A 20,449-nucleotide genomic window follows, 5' to 3' on the forward strand; every position below is an offset into this window, starting at 1 on the left:
TGCATGCTGAATGCTCTGCTAGCCCCTCCCCCCCAAGCCGATGGGAGGGGGCTTGAGGGAGGAAAGGAGGAAAAGCCCCTTCGCACTCCTGGAACTTGGGGTGCTGTCTCCTGCAGATTTAGCTGAATCTGGTTTAGTTGATTTAGCTGAATCTGTTCCATTTTGTTGAAATTAAAAGGCTTCTCCCCCCATGAGCCTGGCTTCCCTCTTTCCTGCCCTATCTCCATATATCCTGTTTCCTCCCTCCCGTGTGCCATATTTCTTACCTTTCACACTTGAATCCATGCGCACATGGACAGAGTCAAGCCACCATCAGTCCTTCGCTTTTCCAACCAGTTCAAGGGTTGTTGCAGTCCAATCAGAATGGCAGTGGGTGTGTGCAGTAAACCCTTTAGATTTTTCTTAAGTGATATAAATGGTGTGGAAGGCAACAGATTATTGCAGCTCTCTGGGGGAAATCCATGGACACTTCATTATGATCCCATACGTACGTGTTTCCATGCTTCCTAGCTTGCTTTTGCAGCCAATGGGCTAGAAAGAAATTTGAGATTTTCAAGAAACTAAATACAGTGCTCATACCAAAGCCTCTCACTCACTTCTGTGAAATCCCAGCAATTACACAGAGCTGAATATAGTTAACATAATAGAAGGTGGGAGAAAATAATCTTTCTGTGTTAAGTTTGGAGTAATGACCAATATAACGTAGACATTCACTCAAGTGCCACAGTCGTATTCAATCTAATCCTTGTTGTATTGGGAAAATAAACTCCTTAAAGATCACTACAGTGTGGTTAAAAGGTATATAAAGCCTGCTTTGTTCTCCTTGTTGTAAATCAAATACCCAACTTTTGGTATTTAAACAACTAAAATATTTATTTTTTTCTCTTAATAAATTACATGTTTACAGCTCTAAACTCTCATAATGAAGCTGGAAACTTCCTGAATAGGAAAATAAATGTTGATTCTAATGAGATTTCTGCCAGTTCTCATAGTTCTTGCCATGGGTAAGTAAATCCAAATATTGTGTGGAATTATTTTTATTTTATTTCCAAGTGCTGTGGTACAATTAGAACTGCCCAACTCTCTTTTTCAGGGAGAAAAAGTATTCTCCTCAGGAAAGTGAACGCAAACCATTGAAGCAATTAAATAAGTCTAACAAGGTAGGCCTGTTTAAACATTTGTGTATTCTTGTATTTGATTTTTTGCAATGGAGTTGAGTTCTACTTCTACTTCCGTTTCCATTTTTAGATGCGTCCGTTTGGAAGAGTTCCTTTCAGATTAGTAAGTGATGATGAGGATGACTCTGTGGGGATGGATATTCCATGTGCAGCTAGTATTGCAAAGAGGTACAGTCCCTTTTAAACTCACGAACACTTAAGTATCTCTTGATTGAACAAAGATATAAAGCACAATCCATTATTCTGGTGCATGAACTTGTGGCTCACTGCAAAAGGGAACAGAGGGGTAGATGAATCGTATAGGATGTACACCAGATATTTCCATTGAGAATAATGGCCAGTATGTACTGATCTATGCACGCCCAACAACCAGCCAAAAGGAAGGATGACGGTTTTATTAAGTCATTTATTAGTCTACTCGAGAAAACAAATAGTCCATATACAGATTTTCAACCGCTTTGTTCCCCGTAGTAAACATACGAACAACTGTGATTTATGGAATGCTCTCTGCCTAGCACTAGCTGTCATCATTTGGGGCCTGGGCAAAAGACATTTTTGTTTTCCCAGGATTTTTAGCAGCACTAATTTAATTGTACTCCAGTAGTTATGCAATTTTTATAATTTTAATTGTTTTACTTGGTTTTGAATTGCTTTGTGGCTTTCTTCTTAGTGGCAAGCAATAGATGTGTTTAAGAAGGCTAAAGCTCTGAGTGTCAGCAGTGAAAATTATTGCTCCCAATTCTGAACTGCACAGGTGGGGCATGGATTGTCTTGGTAGAGTTCCTTATCCCCCTCCAAGCTCCAAAGTATGAAATAAGCTGAGCTGGTTGGGATGGGAAGCATTTTTCCCACCTCACTTTTCTGCAGGGAAGAGTGGGTAGCTCTTGCAGCTACTGCTTAATAGGACTCTACTGCCAACATCAGCTAAAAACCACATATTTACATCCTCTCCTGAAGGGCAGGTGTAAAGTAAGGTTACCAGACATCCTCGTTTCCTGGGGACAGTCCCTGGATTTACAAATCAGTTGCCTGACAAAATCCATTGAAGTTGAAAAGTGTCCCCGGATTCATTGAAAAACATCTGGTAACCATAGTATAAAGGGGCATCCTGGAGCTGATGGTTAATAGTGGGGTTCCAAGCCCCTTTGTTGACCAACCAATAGCAGCAGCTTTAAATAAAATGTAGAAAATATTTAAAACTGCAAGCAGCTACCTGTAACTTGTGGTTGATGCATGGGACAGCTAGTGCTAGTAGCTGAGACTGCACTGTGTCTGTCTCTGTGTAAATTTGAGCGGTTTAGTTCCGAACATTTATTATCTACCGTAAGTTTATGTTTAGCTTGACAGATGCTATTTCTCCCACATTTCAAGTCATTAGTGTTTCACAAGCTTTGCTTTTACATCCCTATTGGGGTCTTTTGATTTGTCGTACGCCATTCGGGTTTGTTCTTAATAATGGCAACATTTGCTGCAGGGGACTCCGTAATGCATAAATGCCAGTCTTTTAATTTTAACATGATGCTATGCAATTGTTTTCTGTGCTTATACCTGAGCAGATTTGTGTATTTGTACTTTCCTGGACAAATGCAGATCAACTTGTGCGGGCTTAGTGTTAACAGACAATTAATGTTTTGTTTGATAAATTAGGAAAATATCTGACAGCAATTTGAGCCAGTTGCCACTGTGTGAGTCAAAACCTAATGGAAGCGATATACCAGGAGACTTGAAGGTAATTTGAATGTTCTTACTCAAGTTAATGGTCATGGTCGATAAGATTGCAAGTGGGGGATGCAGAAACAGGCACAGAATGTGTAGACAAAGTAGGAGTTTAGTAACACCATGATACAAAAACAAATTAACTTGGTATTAAATGTGGAAATACAAAGTAAGCAAAGTACTCACTGCTGCTACTGAGGGTGGTTTCCCTCCTTGCCTCATTCAGATATACACTAAGTGTGCAACATACACTCATTTAACTTGTGTGTGTTCAGACTTGTGTGTGTGGCAATCAGTCAATAAAAGAAGGGGCAAAAAGGAGGTTGGGTTCTAGGAAAAATGAATTTGGCAATCCCACTTGTCATTGAATCATTTCATCTACAAACTTCCTTAAGCTCATGCAGGATCCACTGCTCACAATCCAAGGAACCAAGAGTGCAGGAGCAGGCCATGAAAATCATATTCTTCCTCCTGCCATGGCTTAAACTAGCTGGGGGAAAATTTGCATGTGAGCGGGAGGATATGGGAGTAGGAGCAGGCAATCATGCTTTCTCCTTCTGATCTCATTCAAGACTCTATGACCACCTTTCCCATTTTAAAATCCCAGTGAAGTTACAACATGCAATTTGGGAAACTCCTTATTCATTTCTTCCCCCCTCCCCAAGGGACTAAGCCAGAGTTTCCAAACCTTTCTTGTTGGTGACACACTTTTTAGACAGGCATTGTTTCACGACACAGTAATTCAATCTTACTGGCAAGCTGGAAGTTAAATTAACCCCTTTCCAGCTTCTGGAGGAGCATGGGGAGAGTTTGCATGACACAACTGCACACTGCTGCTGCTGACACACTAACGTGTCACAACACACTGTTTGGAAAGCTCTGGACTAAGCAATGCATGCTTGAGTGTCATTTGTGGGTTAAGGTAACATGAAACGAGTCACTTTATGTAGATGTTGCTATTTATGTGCAGTAGTTTGAAAAGTTTGTGGTTTAGAACCTTTCTCTTTGGGCCCTTAGAGGAGGCACTTTTAATATTAATCATAAACAAATTGTTCTTAGCAACACCTTTCAGTTATCATTTAAAATGTTATTCAAACAAATCAGATTGGGCCTATGGAAATGTTCACAATATGAATGGCTGTAAGTCACAGCTTAATGTTAATACTACTTTTTAAGTGTTCAAAGCACTCCTTTTTTATTACCCTTACAAAATACAAACATTGATAAACTTATCCCCATATTGTAGATGAAAACAGCAAAATTAGCTAGCCTAAATGTTGGCAGGAGCAGGCAGAAAGCAGATCTAGATCTAGATCTCTGCTTTATTGGCAAGGCTTTCTGACTCTCAATAGTTGGTCAATAAAGTAGTTTCCACAAGCTTGAAGTTTGCCCACCTGTCCCTTTGTGAGTTCATGACTGAGGTGAGATTTTAATTGAAGATATCCACTCTTAGCTGCTACACTAAACCAAACCTTAAGTGGGTGGCAGCCCGTAGAATTGGTGTGCTGATGTTCTAGAACTAATGAGCTGCTTCTCAAAGCAGTTTGTGGCATTTTATGTGACAGGATAGAAATGAAACAAGGTTAGGGAAACTGTTCTGAACTGGAGATCATGTTGCCATTCAAATTGGCCAGTTTGCTGACTTAAATATGCAGAAGCCTCAAACCAAGGCATTTGCACAGATTTACTGACACAAATCTCAAGAGTTCTCCCATATGCAGATATTATCGGTGCCATTTCTCATCTTTCAGTTTTGAAGATAAGGATGCATTTTGTCAGGATGCAAGCAACTGAAGATTATAAGACACAAATTTCAGAGTTTGCTCCAATAGAAGATAAAACTGTAAAAGCTGCTTCTAGAGTCTGTCTTGTTATTGTAGTCAAGTTATAGTTCACTTCCCAAGAACTTAACAAAGCCGCCCAGAGTGGCTGGATATACATAATAAAAAAACGATCTGACGTTTAGAAGACATCTGAAGGCAGCCCTGTATCGGGAAAATTTTAGTGTCTGATGTATTACAATTTGTATATGTGCTATAAGTCGCCCAGAGTGCCTGGGGAAACCCAACCAGATGGGTGAGGTATAAATAATAAAATAATAATTATTATTATAACCACCACCACCACCATCAAGATTATGCAGGAGAATAAGCAGGCTAGGATCCTTCAGTTTTAATTCTATATTAAATCATGGAGTCAGCTGAGTGTGTGGCTATCTTTTCTCTTGGCTTTATTATAAAAAAACTCTTCTTCTTTTTTAAGCCTTTACCAAGCAGATGGTTAATGGAATTGCAGCCACCAGATGAAGAGAGCTCAGAAGTAGCTACCAATTCAGCTTCAACCTTAAAGAATAAATATGGTTCTACTTATGCTGTTAAACAAAAAGGTTTGCTTTAACTCTGTGGGATTAGACTGACATGGGTATCTCAGTAGACTTTTAACTTTGGCATTTGTGGATTGTTCATTCTGCACTTGATTAAAGTAGCCAGAGCATAGTTGGCTTAGCTGAAAATTAGAAAAAAACAATGAAAAGAGGCTACCTTTTCCCCCTCCAAAGCATGACCCTCTGAATGTAGTTTTTATTGCTTGCCCTAGAGTCCCATATTTTAGATCCTCTGTCTCCATTGTAACTTGAGGCCACTGCAGAAGTTCAGTTTGCCCAGTGCATCTCCCCTTTCCCTAAGGATGACTATAGCTCCTACAACCCGCTACTCCTTTCTCCGGTCCACCACTTGCATAAATTCAGTAAGGCTTAGCAGCACTTTTAGTCTATTCACAGTAAGTTTTTTGTGCTCCTTGTGTAGTCCAACCTCTTCCTTTTCTGAATATCTTGCTGTAAACACCACCATATTCTTTTGGATAACTGGAACTATTGTTTTAGAAACTGAGGAGCACTACAAGGAGCCAAGTACCATAGAACCAAGCTGCCTGGAAAGACTACAGCACCCCTCTGTTCCTCTTGAAAATGATGAAAAGAAACAGTCAAGATTAAATTGTCATTCATCTGCAAATAAGTGGTTTAATATTGAAGCAATGCACAAAACAAACTTGGAGGTAATTTTATTGACTTATATAAGTGATTTTTTGTTATGTTGTCTTCATTGTCATTAGTACTGAAATCCCTTTTTGAGTAGGATAAAAGTTGTACAGTGGTACCTCGGGTTAAGAACTTAATTCGTTCTGGAGGTCTATTCTTAATCTGAAACTGTTCTTAGAATTGCTTGAATATGGTATTGTGTGCACAAGCTTACTATTAAAACTTCCTAAAAGTACTTGGTGCTTGCCTACTGTTTAGATATGCATGACAAATCACATGCAAATGCTAGTATAGACCATAATATTCAGTGGATAAGCAGAGCTTTGAATTCCAGAAATGTGTCCAATTCAAAGATCAAGTGAAATTGCACCTTTGAGGGGCTCCCATCCAAGTACTAACCAGGCCTGACCCTGTTTAGCTTCCGAAATCAGACGAGATTGGGCGTGTTCAGGGTAGTATAGCCATAGACAAGGATTTTAATAGCAAGAAAATGGAAAAGCAAAACCATCCCCTCGAAGTTCGAATGGCAAGCAAAACTAATAGAGTACTTATAATTAGCAAGGAGAATAGGGGCAGTGAGAGGAAATTCAACACAAGAAGTAAACAAGGAATCGTCAATAATTAAGGAATATTTCAAAGGGTACTGCAATAAGAAATGCTTTCTGGCAGATATTGAATGAGCCATGCAATATAAAGTATTTGTTAGATAGTTAAATTAACGAAAAACAACTTCACACAACTGTGAAAATAATAGTTTAATTGTATTTTAGTACAATGGGTAGAGTTGGAAGTTTCTTTTCTTTGCTGATTCAAACAGTGGATAAACACAGTGAATGTTATTTTGTTGGTACTGCATGTATTTTAAGAATCTGTCTAATAAAATCTTCAGTAAATTTAAAAAAGAAAAAAAAATGCACCTTTGATTTCCACTTAAATTTTATTTAGCAAGCACGCACTAGTACGTGGATTTTATATGATGTATGCTTACTTGAGAACTGATGACATTTTCTCCATTTTATAGGGAAAAACCTCAAGTGCTGAACAGCCAGCGTTTCAAGTTTCTAAAAGATTTTCACCACCAGAGCCAATTTTTCGAAAACTTTCACCCCCAGAGACTGCATCAAAGATAAACAGCCAGTCACTTGTTGGCCCAGTAGCTAGCAACAACACACTGCGAGATTACATGGCCTGGTAACTTTTGTGTGTGTGTGTGTGTGTGTGTGTGTGTGTGTTGGTTTATTTTTTCAATTCTGTTTTAGTTTTTGATGGAATTTGCTTTTGTGCTGTTTAAGCAACCTAATGGTTATATGTACTAAAAAGAGGTGTGCATCTTCAATGCTGGTTAAAGTATTTGTAGAGTGCCTGAACTTGAAAAAACATCCATCATCAATAATTCTGCATGGCGTAAAAACGAAGCAGGAGTAGTAGTAACAGTAGTTTGATTTATTGTCCACCCTTTACCCTAAATGTCTGCGAGTCACAACAATTTAAAATGAATTAAAAACAATTTAAAACAAATTCCAATCACAGTGCCAATCTAAACACCCACGAGGCAACCTTTGCAGCTGTTTTAAAATAGGAGTTATTCGAGATCTAAAGGGAAGCCCAGCTAGTAAACTGGCTGCTGTGTTTTGGATCAGTTGAAATTTCTGAGTTGTCTTCAAGGGCAGCTGCTCACAGCATATTGCAAGAATCCAGTTTGGAAGTTACCAGAGCAGGGTGGAATACAGCGGTCCAGTAATTTCTGCCCAAAAGGGGCTGTAGTCGGCAGACCAGCTGTGTCTGGAAAAGGGACTCCTTGCCAATGAGGCCACCCGAGCCTTGCAGTGGCATCCGGAACAGGCCATCTGCCCTTCTCCTGGACTTGAGAACTTAGGACACATGACTCCTTGTTTTTTTCAGCATCAATTTATTGGCCAATATCCAAGCACTCATCTTAACACCAAGTCAGGGGAAGAGAAGGATTGAGCTGGGTGTCATCTTCGTATTGATAACCTCTTACTAGAAGTACATGCGCTTCAAATTAAGATTAAATTTAATATTTTTTGGAGATGTTTGGGCACTTTTTTGGAGATGTTTTTGAGCCAGCTTTAAACATTACATTCAACTTCAAATATTGTGACTTGGATGAAAAAATTAAGCTGCTAGTTAAATACATAGTTGATTGGGGGGTGGGGAGTGTATTGCTGCTTGTGCAAGGATTGTAATGCTCAAATGCCTTTGACAGTTTCAGTACTCCAGTTGTAACGAATAATTTTCTTCACCTGAGTAAGGACATCACACCATACAACCAGCTTTCCTGTTTGCAACCTTGTACTCCCTCAACTCCATACCAAGTGCGTACTGAATTACTGGTAACCTTTCTAAAATAAATGACTCTGAAAGCGCATTATGAGATAATGAAGGAAACTGATCCATAGTGGGTTCAACCCATTCTTACGGACAAGCAAGCAGTTAGAAATTTTTATTGCTTTTATCACTTGTTGTTTGCTGTCCTGAACTCCTTTGAGAGGGATGGTGGGATATAAATTTAAGAAAGAAAGAATGTACATTTAATGTTTCATAACATAGTTGTCTTGTATTAAATATGTAACAAATTTCTGTTTTGTTTCTGGGCTAACAGTTTTGATGCTATGCTCTTTAAGCTGTGCTTGTAATCTGCAACGTGTTGACAGTTTTATGTCAGTCCCACAAGAAATACCTGAACATACTAGTAAGCTAGAATATTAAATACAGTGGACGCTCGGGTTGCAAACGTGATCCGTATGGGACACACGTTTGCAACCCACAGCAGCGCGTCTGCGCACGCACAGGTTGCGATTTAGTGCTTCTGCGCATGCGCAACTGTCAAAACCCAGAAGTAACCCGTTCCGGTACTTCTGGGTTTCAGCGGTCCGTAGCCTGAAAAAACACAACCTGAAGTGTCTATAACCCAAGATATGACTGTAAATATCTAACATATGTTGCTTTTGATGCGTATTTTTTAAAATTCAGATTTCAACTCCTTTACCTAAAAGTGATTGCATCAGTATTAAAGGAAAATGGTACACTGTGTTGAAACAAATCGGCAGGGGAGGATCAAGTAAGGTGAGATTTTAAATGCAAATTTTAGTTCATTGATAACTGTTGCTTGCGGAAGGTGGTTTAAAAATGATCACTGACAACATACCATGTCATTGCTTCCCCTGTCCCCATCTCTCTTAAGCAACACCATTCTTTTTGTATTGTGCTTGTAATAGGTAGCTTCCCTTACAGGGTAAGTTCAAGAAGGTCCCTGACCTTGGTGTAATTAACATTTGGTAATGCACTTAAAAACAAGCAAAACTGATGGTTTGTATTCCTTTCCCCCCCAGGTGTTTCAAGTACTTGATGAAAAGAAGCAGCTTTATGCTATCAAATATGTCAATTTAGAAGAGGCAGAGGAACAAACTTTAGAAAGCTATAAAAATGAGATTGCACACTTAAATAAACTTCAGCAACATTGCGATAAGATTATCCGACTGTATGACTAGTGAGTAAATGTTTTTTACAAACCCAGCTTAATTAAAAACACCTCCCAAGTGTCATTTCCCATATATGACTTCATTTTCATAACTTGTTTTAGTGAAATTAGCAAGAAGAGTATCTACATGTTGATGGAATGTGGAAACATTGATCTTAATACTTGGCTTAAAAAGAAAAAAATTAACCCATGGGAGCGGAAGAGCTTTTGGGAAAATATGTTGGAAGCTGTCCATACAATCCACACACATGGTATCTATAAAAGCTTATTTCTATGTATTTGAAGACTTCTACTGAACCTTTCAACACTTGCTGTTCACAGGAATGGCTACCAATGAATTACTAGTCAAATAATGCTTTAGATTTCTATCTTTTTATGCATTCATAAACTGCTTTGAGGTTTTTTTTTCTACAATCAAGCGGTATATAAATAAATTAAATCTGCCTCTTGGAAATCTAACAGAGAGGGACATATGCTATCTGGCTATTTATTTGCATTGCCTTTATTTGCATTTCTTCCTGAGCACAGCAAAGTCAGGAAGGAGTAATGGGCAGATGTACTTAGCAGCGCATACCAGAATTCATGCAAGTTAACTATTTGTATTACATGAAATTGAACTTTTGTTATGGTTTAATGTTCAGTGCGAACCAGGCTAGTAGCAGCAGTTGAATGGAGCATTTTAATTATAACATTTAATTATATTCTGGGAAAAAGTAGTGTCTTGTTTTGTAAATTAACTGGAACTAGTTCTAATCTTGGAATATGTTTCCACAGGGGTTTTGTTTTGCTTTTGTTTTGCTTTGTTGTGCAATGATGAAGGTTAGATAAAAACCTGTTCCCTCTGTGAAAATAAATAGATTTCTTAGAGGAGGGTGAATATCACAGCCAAATTGCAGTCTCCGAGGTCTACAAAAGGACCTGGCTTTTCCTCCTATCCTTGTGTGTTGGGCCAAGAAGGTTTGTAGAATGGGTGTGAGAGAACAGAGTAAATGCACATATTTTAAATTTGTACTAACTGAACAAATTTTAATTTGCAGGTATTGTTCATAGTGATCTGAAACCAGCAAACTTTCTGCTAGTGGATGGAATGCTAAAACTAATAGATTTTGGCATTGCAAATCAAATGCAGCCAGATGTGACAAGCATTTTTAAAGATTCACAGGTGAGACTGTTGGGGCATCCTTGTGTTACCCTATTATAAAACAGTACGAATGCCTGTTTTCACAATGAGGGGACATCAGGAATAATGTGAGGAGTTTTGTGGGTCTTGATTTGTGTTTGCCTGTTTTAGGCAGGTTGTGGGTCTAGACATAGTCATGGCGCATGGTTTCCCAGAGTGTGGACTACAGGAGTCATGACTACCCCAGATGAAAGAGAGAAGGGTTATTGCACAAAAGTTCATTGGAAGCTGCCTTATACAGAATCGGCTCTTTGGTCCACCTAGCTCAATATTGTCTACACTGACAGCAGCATTTTTTGGGGTTTCAGACCATCTTTTCCAGCCCTACCTGGAGATGCCAGGGATTGAACCTGGAGTCTATTGCATGGAAAGCATGTGTGCTATGGCATGGAGTTGCAGCCTGAATTATGCCCGGTTGCTGCGGAAATGTTGCAAGGTGTAGGTTATATGTTGGGCGCCGGCATCCAACAGAGATGTATAGCAGTCTATACATGCAGGGCATATCCCACTTCAGATGGGTCTGAGAAGAGTATTCATAAAGGGTGAAACAGCATAAAATTTCACAGAGAAATCCTGTTTTGTGGGTTTTTTAGAGTTAGGAAATAGTTATGCCTAATCCAGTTCACTTAGTATCAATATGTACCTAGCAGACCCAATCTCTTGACAAATTTTAAGAGGTAGGGAGTGGGCCCTATGATTTCCTCCTTCTCTCCTGTCCAGTTTAACAACAGTCAATGGATACTTTGGTCCGGACATTAGCTATGGTTCCTATTTTACCAAGGTTCTTAACCATCCTCAAATCCTGGTTACGCACAGAATCTGATTTGCCTTAACCATGGTTAACATCAGTGTGGCTATATTTCTTCGCTTCAGTTAAGGCAAGAGGAGGAATTTTCTCTGAAAGGGCAGAGCTGTGGAGAGGAGGTTCACAATCCCACAGAGCACTCTCTTAATTACTGTAGCTCTGTTGCTTGAAACTGACTCACCAAACCTGACAAAAGTTGCTGGTGGCTTTATTGGGGTGGAGAATTGGGCATATAGTGTGACAACATCATTTTGAGTTCATTTTTTTTAAAAAGTTAATGTAGAGATAGTCTGAATCATTCAGTATTGGATTAGAATTACTGAGGAATTTTGAAAATTGCCTATATTACTAATTTCTCTGAGATACAGTTGCCTTCAACATTATGTTAAGAGCTTTCTGAAGTTTCCTAGACAAGCTTGTTTTTCCTGTTCTAAAGTTTCTAATGAACTATAGCAGGATTTCAAGAGGATTAATTAAAAAAATGGTTTGTGAGCATTGTTTTTCAGGGCCCTTTTTAGAGCAATCTTTCTACCAAAACATGAGATTCTAATTTCAAACTATCAATTAATTACATGATTATATTTTTAATTGTTACTAGGTTGGCACAGTTAACTACATGCCACCAGAGGTAATTAAAGACATGTCTTCCTGTGGTGAAAATGGAAAACCAAGGTCAAAGGTAAAAAATACCCTGTGGTTGAAGGAGGGAAATGCTTTGGTTTGGATCTTACTTTCTAAATCTCCACAAACCCAGGACAAAATCATTGGGGGTTTTTTTGTATGCAGTGATGTGAATAAAGCAGTTATAAAAAGGCTTGTATGGGCAGTGTGGTGGGACGGTAGCAGAAGTTGAAATAGCATCAAATTAGAATTGATCCTGGGTTTAATAAGAGCTTCATAATGGATTATATCCAGTCCCAGCATAAAGACACTGCAACTTTATGTACTTCTTGGGTGGCTGGCAATCAGGGGATCCTTGGGGAATGACTGAGATGTGGGGCAAGAGGCTGCAGTAGGATTGAGGGGAGGGGCATCAGATGGAGGCGGCTTACTGTGTGGAAAAGCAAGGACCCTTATACTGGCGCTGGATGTTTCCTAATGAAAATTTGTGAGAGGAAGAGCTCAAATGTGAAACTAGCACCTTAGACAACCACATGGGAGAGTGAACTTTGGGGAAGGGTTCTCTCTGATTTTAAAAGCATAAAGAAAACTGCTTGGTTTCTGTCCAACATTGCAGTAAGGACAGGCAGATACATATTTTGACCCTATACAGCCAGCAAAAATACCGCAGAGGTCAGGAAGACATTCCTACATATCTATATCTATGTACTTAATTTTTGGTGTGTGTTTCCTTTCCACAGTTTAAACCATGCTCAAAGTGGCTTATAACATAAAAAAACATGACTCCCGCATAACGGAAGTAATAATAAACAATAAATTTTTGCAAAAATCACAAGATCTAAAATAAAGGTACAAACAGGAACAGCAACAATAAAACCCCCAAACAACAGTCTAGCCCAAGAGTCTGTTCAGCTTTTGTAGCTGGAGTGAGTCAGGGCTCCGCCTCCCAGGCCAGGTGAAAAAAGGCCTGCAAGGCAGGGAGCAGCTCTCCCAGGACTCACAGCCAAGATCCTCTATGGGAGGCATCCCCAAACTCGGCCCTCCAGATATTTTTGGACTACAATTCCTATCATCCCTGACCACTGGTCCTGTTAGCTAGTCATGATGGTGTTGGGAGTCATTCTGCAAAGAAACAGTAAAGATGTTTGTACCTTTGAGAATTGTTTCTGTGAGCTTTGGGCAGATTGGGTACAGCTGGTCATAACTACAAAAGGAGGAAAAGTTGCAGTTTGAACTTTGCCCGCAGTGAGAAAACACCCACAATGTTTGTTGTTTTGTAATAAAACCTTTATTTGATTTGGTTTTACACCGGCCTCGTGGTGTCGTTGTTTCTGTCATCTGCCACCATAAGAAAGCCCCCCTCTAACAAATGGGAATTGTAGTCCAGTAACATCTGGAGGGCTGAGTTTGGGGATGCCTGCTTATGGCCTCCTCAGCAGCCTTCCTTCAAGCACAACCAATCCTTATTTCTTAGGCCTTTAATGTTGTGGCATTTGCCCGTTCTTTTGGAAATACCTGTACAAGGGGAGAGAAAGAGTTAATAGGTAGACCAATAGAAAAGCCAGAGGCGGAGCCTACCTGTTTATAAAAAGGGCTTAGCCCAAAGTTTAGTTAGTTGTTAGTTAGTTGGTTGGGAAGAAGCAGTTGGGAAAGCAGTCGGCAGACAGATGGAAATAGACAGTTTGTACAGTTCTTGTGTGAGGGGAGGTAGAAGAGTTAGAGACAGGATAAAATAAGACTAAGACTAAGAGGGTAAAAAGTAACAGTGTTTTGAATGCATTTAAAGTTTATTTGTGTCTGCAATAAACTACACTCTTCATTGTTAACTTGAGAATAGTCGGTGAGACGACCGGGGGCTCCATACGAACGCCACAAATGTTTACACTACTTTGAAAACGATTAAACTCACTGGTCTGTCTTGAAGTTAATTTTTTTAAAACCTTGTGTAACGGTGATGTTAGCCAACAGAAGAGCAAAAAACACTGCAAGGTTTTTACATGCATTTTCTAAGTAATTTGTTAAGCAGCCCCATAAAGTATTATCATTCCCATCACGTAGATGGGGGTATGAGGTGGGGAGCAATTTATTTTACTCCTTTGCAAAATTGTTTCAGCCAAAGACTTGTGGGCTTAAGTGAACAGAGTAAAATTGCCTTACATTAAGTTGCCTGTGTTCATTTTCTTCTATAAGCTGACTCCCGTGCCAGCATGTTAAATATACACAAAACTGAGGCTCCCTTTGTCTATATTCCTCCTCTTCTTCTGAAACTTACCTACTCATGTTGACATTCCAGTGTAACAGGTTTATGTTTCAATCAGTGCCGAAGGTAGTATGAGAAAATCTTTATCACTGTATTCCACTTTCTGTTGATCCCTTACCAGGGCATCAGTTTCTTAAACAATTTTTATGAGCAGTATTATTCATCGTTTTAAATGGTCTGCCTTTGAAGCAATGTTTCCATTATTTTAGATTACAAAACTGATAATGTAGATTTCTCTCTGTGGTTTTAACTGTGTGCAAATTACTTTTCCTGACAATTAACATCCTACTTTCGGCAATATGCATCGACGCAAAGGTGTGTCATTGATCAGATTTTGAAATATAGATGCTCTCCTTTATTGCTTAATTGTTATGCTGTTGCACCAGGTTTTATAATTGATTGCTTATTCAGTTGCACCACGTATGTTAATGTAATGGCAATGGCAATAGCTTCAAAGTCATTGTGTTAATTGTGTGAGGAGCATCTACCTACCTACCTACCTACCTACCTATCTATCATCCATCCATCTATCCTTGCCTTTGTTTTTAGATCAGTCCAAAAAATGATGTTTGGTCATTGGGCTGCATTTTATACTGTATGACCTATGGAAGAACTCCATTTCAGCACATAACAAATCAGATTGCAAAACTTCATGCCATAATTGATCCTAGTCATGAAATAGCATTCCCTGATATTGCAGAAAAAGACCTCCAGGATGTCTTAAAGGTACCCACCTGTGTAAATTTGTACAATATAATTTTGTTTAGCATTCTTAATGTATATATCAAACAGTTCCTGACTTTATCATTTGTGGTTGGGGCGGGGGGGGGGGGGGACTACATCTGGGCTTGGATCCTGAGAACCATGAAAGGAAGCTCACAAAGGGGGACTTTCTTCGTTCTCCTCCTCCCTAACGTTTTCTCCCCGTGCCCCAGGGAAAGTTGAAAGGTCCCTCTGAACAGCTTGCAGTGGGGCACAGGCAGGCTGCTGAGGGAAGGAAGAAATTGCTCAAAATCTGGTAGAAGGACCTCCTCCTTAAGGAGAGGGTTTTTGGGGGGTGGGGTGGGGTGGAGCTGTAGTGCAGAGGACAGAGACAGGAAAGAGTCTACATTCCTCAAGTGTCTTTTGGCATATTATTCTTGGGAGTCAAGCTCTGTGCACTTTTGTATGTGATTCTGTTTCTCTTCAATGCCTAGGCAAGTTTAAGGGCACCTTGTATTTTTTTAAAAAATTACCATGTACTATATGTTATGTGTTTGATTATACCTGAAGAACATACAGCATACAAGTGTTTATGTGAAAAGTTATTTCTCTTGGCCCCTTTTAGAGAACTAGCCTATTGGAAAGAAGGTAGCATTCTGCTTAATCTTAGTTTGTTATCATCCATTATCATTATGATTGTTCTAACATGGCCAGTTTGTTTACAAGGTTGAGATAACTTTCATTTGATTCTTAATTTTATTGCTTCTCTTAATATGTTTATTGTATTACAATTTTTAAATTATGTAAATTGTAATACAATAAGCATATTAGAGAAGCAGTAAAATTTAAATTGTAAGTGTTCTTTACAGAAACTGCTGGGACCGCCTGAATTAGCTGGCGGGCCATGGGTCACTTTTGGGGAAACATTGACATAGAATATTTACAGAATCCATTCCATTGTGAAACAGCAGGCTGAATCTGATACTACAAGGCACAAACTAGATTAATGGAGTGCACTTTCAGTTCACTAGGGGTACCTTTCCTATATAAAATGTGGAAAACAATGTCGAGCTATAATATTCTTTGGAAAACCGAGTTCTATTGATTCTGTCTTGTAACTTCTCCCCTCAGCGCTGCTTGGTAAGGAATCCCAAGCAAAGAATATCTGTCTCTGAATTGTTGGTTCATCCTTATGTACATATTGAAGCCAATTCACAAACAGGTAACTTTATCTGTTACTGAATTTCACTTTATTTTGCCAGAGTTTTATATAAAGGTGTTCATTCTCTTGTCTGATACTCTCACAGAGTAAACAATATACCTGCTAACCTAAGTATATCACCAAGTGCTCTGGTATCTGAATTTTCATACAGCTTAGCTGGACATTTTAAGCATAACCAGATTTTAACATTTTTCTAGGGGATTCAAGCACAAAAGGGACAACAGAAGAAATAAAGCGCATCCTTGGTCATCTTGTTGGCCTGAACTCTCCTAACTCCATTTCTAGAGCTACTAGAGTAAGTAAATGTATTTTTGGCAGTGGTATTCTTACTAAGAACTTGATATTTATAATACTTAAAGCAAAAAGAGAATGTAGAACTGATACAGTTCCTATTTTTATTTATTTATACCAAATAAAGAAGATACAAAGATACAAAACAAGACACATAAAATGTCCACTTGGGGCAGGAAGGCGTGTGTGACAAAAGTGTAGTGAGGAATGTTGTGTGAGATGGACAGAAGAGGGTGCAAAAATAGTGGATTTGAGAAGCAGCGGATCTTAATAGGCAGTGGGGAATGGTTTGGTGTATAAAGATAGGAAAGGCTTTCACCCTAACAGGGGGTGACATGGTATAAAACGGAAATGAATATAAGTTCATAATCTTCAAAGCAATGTGTTATGGCAAGTAAACAAATCCTACCAGACTGCACTTCATAATAGTAATATAAGGGAAATGCTCTCACTTAAAAGAAAGATTTGGTTGGCATGCAGGAGGCATTCAGAAACAAGAGCGGTAGCTCCTCCTACCCATCTGCTGAAGCTCAATCTGTCACTCATTCATAGGAATTATTGGGTGGTTTCTAGTGCTAGGCCTACTCAGAGAAGACCCATTAAAATTATATGACTATCGTTGGTCCATTAATTTCATTGGGTCTAGTCTGACTAGAAGCTAGTTGAGTGTAACCTATTGTATTTAAACTATATGACGTTTCCAGCAGAAACTTCCCTCAAGGCATTTTATTTAAATGATTACCCATCTTTTGATAAAAACTGAGGGACACAGTGAATTAAGGGATTAAGTTAACCACAGTCAAGGAAAAATCCCTGTGGGATAACTGTGGAATCAGCTTTTCTTCATTTTATCCTTCATTTTATTCCATTTTGGGGGTGGGCACTACTTGCAGCAGATCAGGATTATGACTACAGATAGGTATCCTTACTACTTGTCTCTATAAACAAGGCTACATTGTGATGGCTTGAGTAAAACCACCTTAAATTTACAAGCCCTGAAACTTGGAAATGATCTATAGTGCTACCTCGGGTTACATACGCTTCAGGTTACAGACTCCGCTAACCCAGAAATAGTTCCTCGGGTTAAGAACTTTGCTTCAGGATGAGAACAGAAATCGTGCAGCGGCAGCGGGAGGCCCCATTAGCTAAAGTGGTGCTTCAGGTTAAGAACAGTTTCAGGTTAAGAACGGACCTCCGGAACGAATTAAGTATGTAACCAGAGGTACCACTGTAGTTGGAATTCTCTAGGCATGTCTGCATTTTAATAATAGTAGTAATAATAATAATTATTATTAATAATAATAATAAATAATAATCTCATTCAGTCACGTTGAGGTTAACTGTTAAATGAGGTTAACTGTTAAATGAGGCAAAAATGTGTATTGGGTAAAACGACTGTACTCTGCATGGCAGTACTTTTCTATCACAGTGAAAATTCAGTGGTACTTTTTTTTTTTGCTTCTGGACATGCTTTGTAGTGCTTCTTGACAACATTTGCATATTCTAGCAATACTTTTTTAGGTGCAATAAAAGCTGGCGTGAGTATTCTTTTTAAGCCAAATAGACTTGAATTCAAAGATTAAGTTTTTACAAAAGTGTGCAAGTGAATAATCTACAGTTTTATAATTTTTCATTCAGGTGTAGACAAGTCAAAGGGTGCCCGGAGTAGACAAGCATGTGGAGCACTGGGGGAAGGAGGGGTTAGATCCTGTGCATAGAACTCCATTGCTGGCTCACTACCCAGAATCAGTATGACACTGGCTAGTTTGAGCATTCAAACCCCTGCTTATGGAGAGGATTTTTCACTGGATTCTACATGGAAATGGCATATTGACAAGAGGTTGTTTTATCACAAAAGGATCCCTTTCCCAGGGAGCTTGCAGTCTAAATTTCATCAATGACTGGGAGAGAGTGGAAGGAATTGGGGCTAGATTTTTTATGGGCAGGGGGAGACAGAGTGAGATGGGGGGGTGCGTTATGTGAGAATTCAGATAACTCTGCTTTCAACTGGGGATGTGGGGGAAAGGGGTAAGTCAAACGCTCCATGCAAAATATGAGCTGTGAAAGGGGGGTTGAAAGAAAGCATGATAGCATCAGATGATCTGATTTGCTTCTTCTTCTTTTTAAATGTTTCAGGCTTTATACGAGCAGTGCAGCAACGGTGAAGGTTTAGATGTGTCTGCTTTTGCAAACTGTGGCAAGAAAACACGGAGCACAAAGTGATACATAAAGTTTAGCTTTAAAAAGTGTTAATGAAGACATGATAAGACTATTCTAGGCAATAGTTGGTCTGTTTAAACCGAACTGCCTTGCCTCTGATAATTGTTTTATGGTCTAAATGTTCTTTGTCATTTGTTTATCCAGTATTTGTATGTTGGTCTTAAGGGACAATCGTTCTCGCTATGTAATTTTAACAGATTGGTTCAATGTGTGGATATTTGGGTACAAAACACAGATGAGACCTTAAAAGTTGAAAATGTGGAAGATATTTTGTTGCATTTCTTTAAATCATGCAAAAAAAGAGGACGACTGGGTTAGAACAAACTTTATTTGCAAGCCTCTAGTATTTGCCAGTATTTTTCTTGAAATATTGACTTCTTTCATTTTGTTTACTGGTGATGTGGGACACTATGTAATTTAGCTACTCTTATGCTCTGCTTCTTGTTTTATGGTGTTACATCCTGACATGGACATGTTTTGATTTATAAATGACACCAGACGTTGTAATAAATAAAAAATGAACTCTGTAAATAATAATAATAAAAAGATTTATACTGTTATTCCTAGAATGTGATTTTTTTTTTAATGGAAGAATTCTTCCAAAATTAAATAGCTGTAAGTATTGAAATACTGAGTACCTTTACAAGTTTGGAAAGGTGACCAAAATAATCCTGTATGTGAAATTTTAGGTTGTCTCCAACTCAGCCATTATAGCTCCTTTAACTTTTTCAAGTTCTGTGAATTAGTTCTTCATTAATGTCAAGATGGCAGACATTTCCTCTAAGTATAGGCACAATTACGACATCATTCAGGCAAAGAGAAAGCATATTAAATCTGCATTATAGCTGAATAATTTAGTCCAGGGATTAACAGCTGCTCCAATACAGTTTCAGGAATGGCAACATTGGATTTTAAATACTGTGGCTTGCTTTTAATTTCGGCAATACTTCTTTCTCTGGAGATTATCCTTATTTGTGCAATTCTTGGGGGCTGGGTGTGGCTGTTTTCATATTATGAACCTACAAGAAGAACCTGTACTTCATTTTCTCATATGTTAAATGTTTTAGTTAGGAGTTGTTCTTTTAAAGCACTATATAAATAATTATTACATTGCCACAGAGTCCACCAAATGGTGGGAATGTGCATAGAAATAGGCCTGTAAACATCAAATCCAGCTTGGTGGGTCTGTGATTGCCAGGATCCAACTTGGAGCTTAACTCTGTTACTGATTATTTAAATTTTCTAGGCTCTCCCTTTCAAGGCAAAAGGGCTTTCGAAGAGTGTAAAGCTCCTACTATAGGATTTCACTACCATATAGACATTCACAACAAGTGTGGGGATCTTTGGTTCTCCAGAAGTTGCTGAACTTACAACTTTCATCATCTCCAACAAGCATATGGCCAATAGCCTAGGATGATGTGAGTTGCAGTTCAGCAACCTCTGGAGCACCGATAGGGAAGATGTCTCGTAATCCAGCTCTGTGATCATATAAAACTAGTTAAACCATTTGAACAAGAACAATTCACCCTACAAGACTTAGTTGGAAGTCCTGTCTGTTCTACCCTGATTGCTTCCCCTCGCTCATATTACTGATGCAGAATTCTCAAAGCTTTGCATCTACTGAGTTCTGTAATGGGAAGAAATATGGAAATTAATGCTAGATTGTCTTTTTTTCATTTGCATCTATTTCATGGCATCATTGTTATTATCTTGAA

General features: G+C 38.8%; 1 protein-coding gene across 4 annotated transcripts in view; it reads left to right on the top strand.

Annotated features, from left to right (window-relative positions):
• The window catches only part of TTK (TTK protein kinase), a 37,186-nt gene extending 17,892 nt beyond the window's left edge, over nt 1–19,294 (top strand). For all 4 annotated transcript variants that reach the window (XM_083730174.1, XM_083730175.1, XM_083730176.1 and 1 more), the window contains exons 6-22: nt 908–1,004; nt 1,094–1,160; nt 1,249–1,346; nt 2,826–2,907; nt 5,157–5,280; nt 5,776–5,948; nt 6,953–7,122; nt 8,159–8,267; nt 8,926–9,018; nt 9,285–9,442; nt 9,536–9,684; nt 10,471–10,595; nt 12,017–12,097; nt 14,849–15,025; nt 16,133–16,223; nt 16,421–16,518; nt 18,651–19,294. In XM_083730174.1, the coding sequence (XP_083586300.1) occupies nt 908–1,004; nt 1,094–1,160; nt 1,249–1,346; nt 2,826–2,907; nt 5,157–5,280; nt 5,776–5,948; nt 6,953–7,122; nt 8,159–8,267; nt 8,926–9,018; nt 9,285–9,442; nt 9,536–9,684; nt 10,471–10,595; nt 12,017–12,097; nt 14,849–15,025; nt 16,133–16,223; nt 16,421–16,518; nt 18,651–18,737 (1,979 nt within the window). In that variant the 3' untranslated portion in view covers nt 18,738–19,294. The remainder of the gene's footprint in view (nt 1–907; nt 1,005–1,093; nt 1,161–1,248; nt 1,347–2,825; nt 2,908–5,156; nt 5,281–5,775; nt 5,949–6,952; nt 7,123–8,158; nt 8,268–8,925; nt 9,019–9,284; nt 9,443–9,535; nt 9,685–10,470; nt 10,596–12,016; nt 12,098–14,848; nt 15,026–16,132; nt 16,224–16,420; nt 16,519–18,650) is intronic.
• The last annotated feature ends 1,155 nt before the right edge of the window (nt 19,295–20,449 follow it).

This window comes from Podarcis gaigeae, assembly GCF_964106915.1.
Source record: "Podarcis gaigeae genome assembly, chromosome: 3".
NCBI lineage: Eukaryota > Metazoa > Chordata > Lepidosauria > Squamata > Lacertidae > Podarcis > Podarcis gaigeae.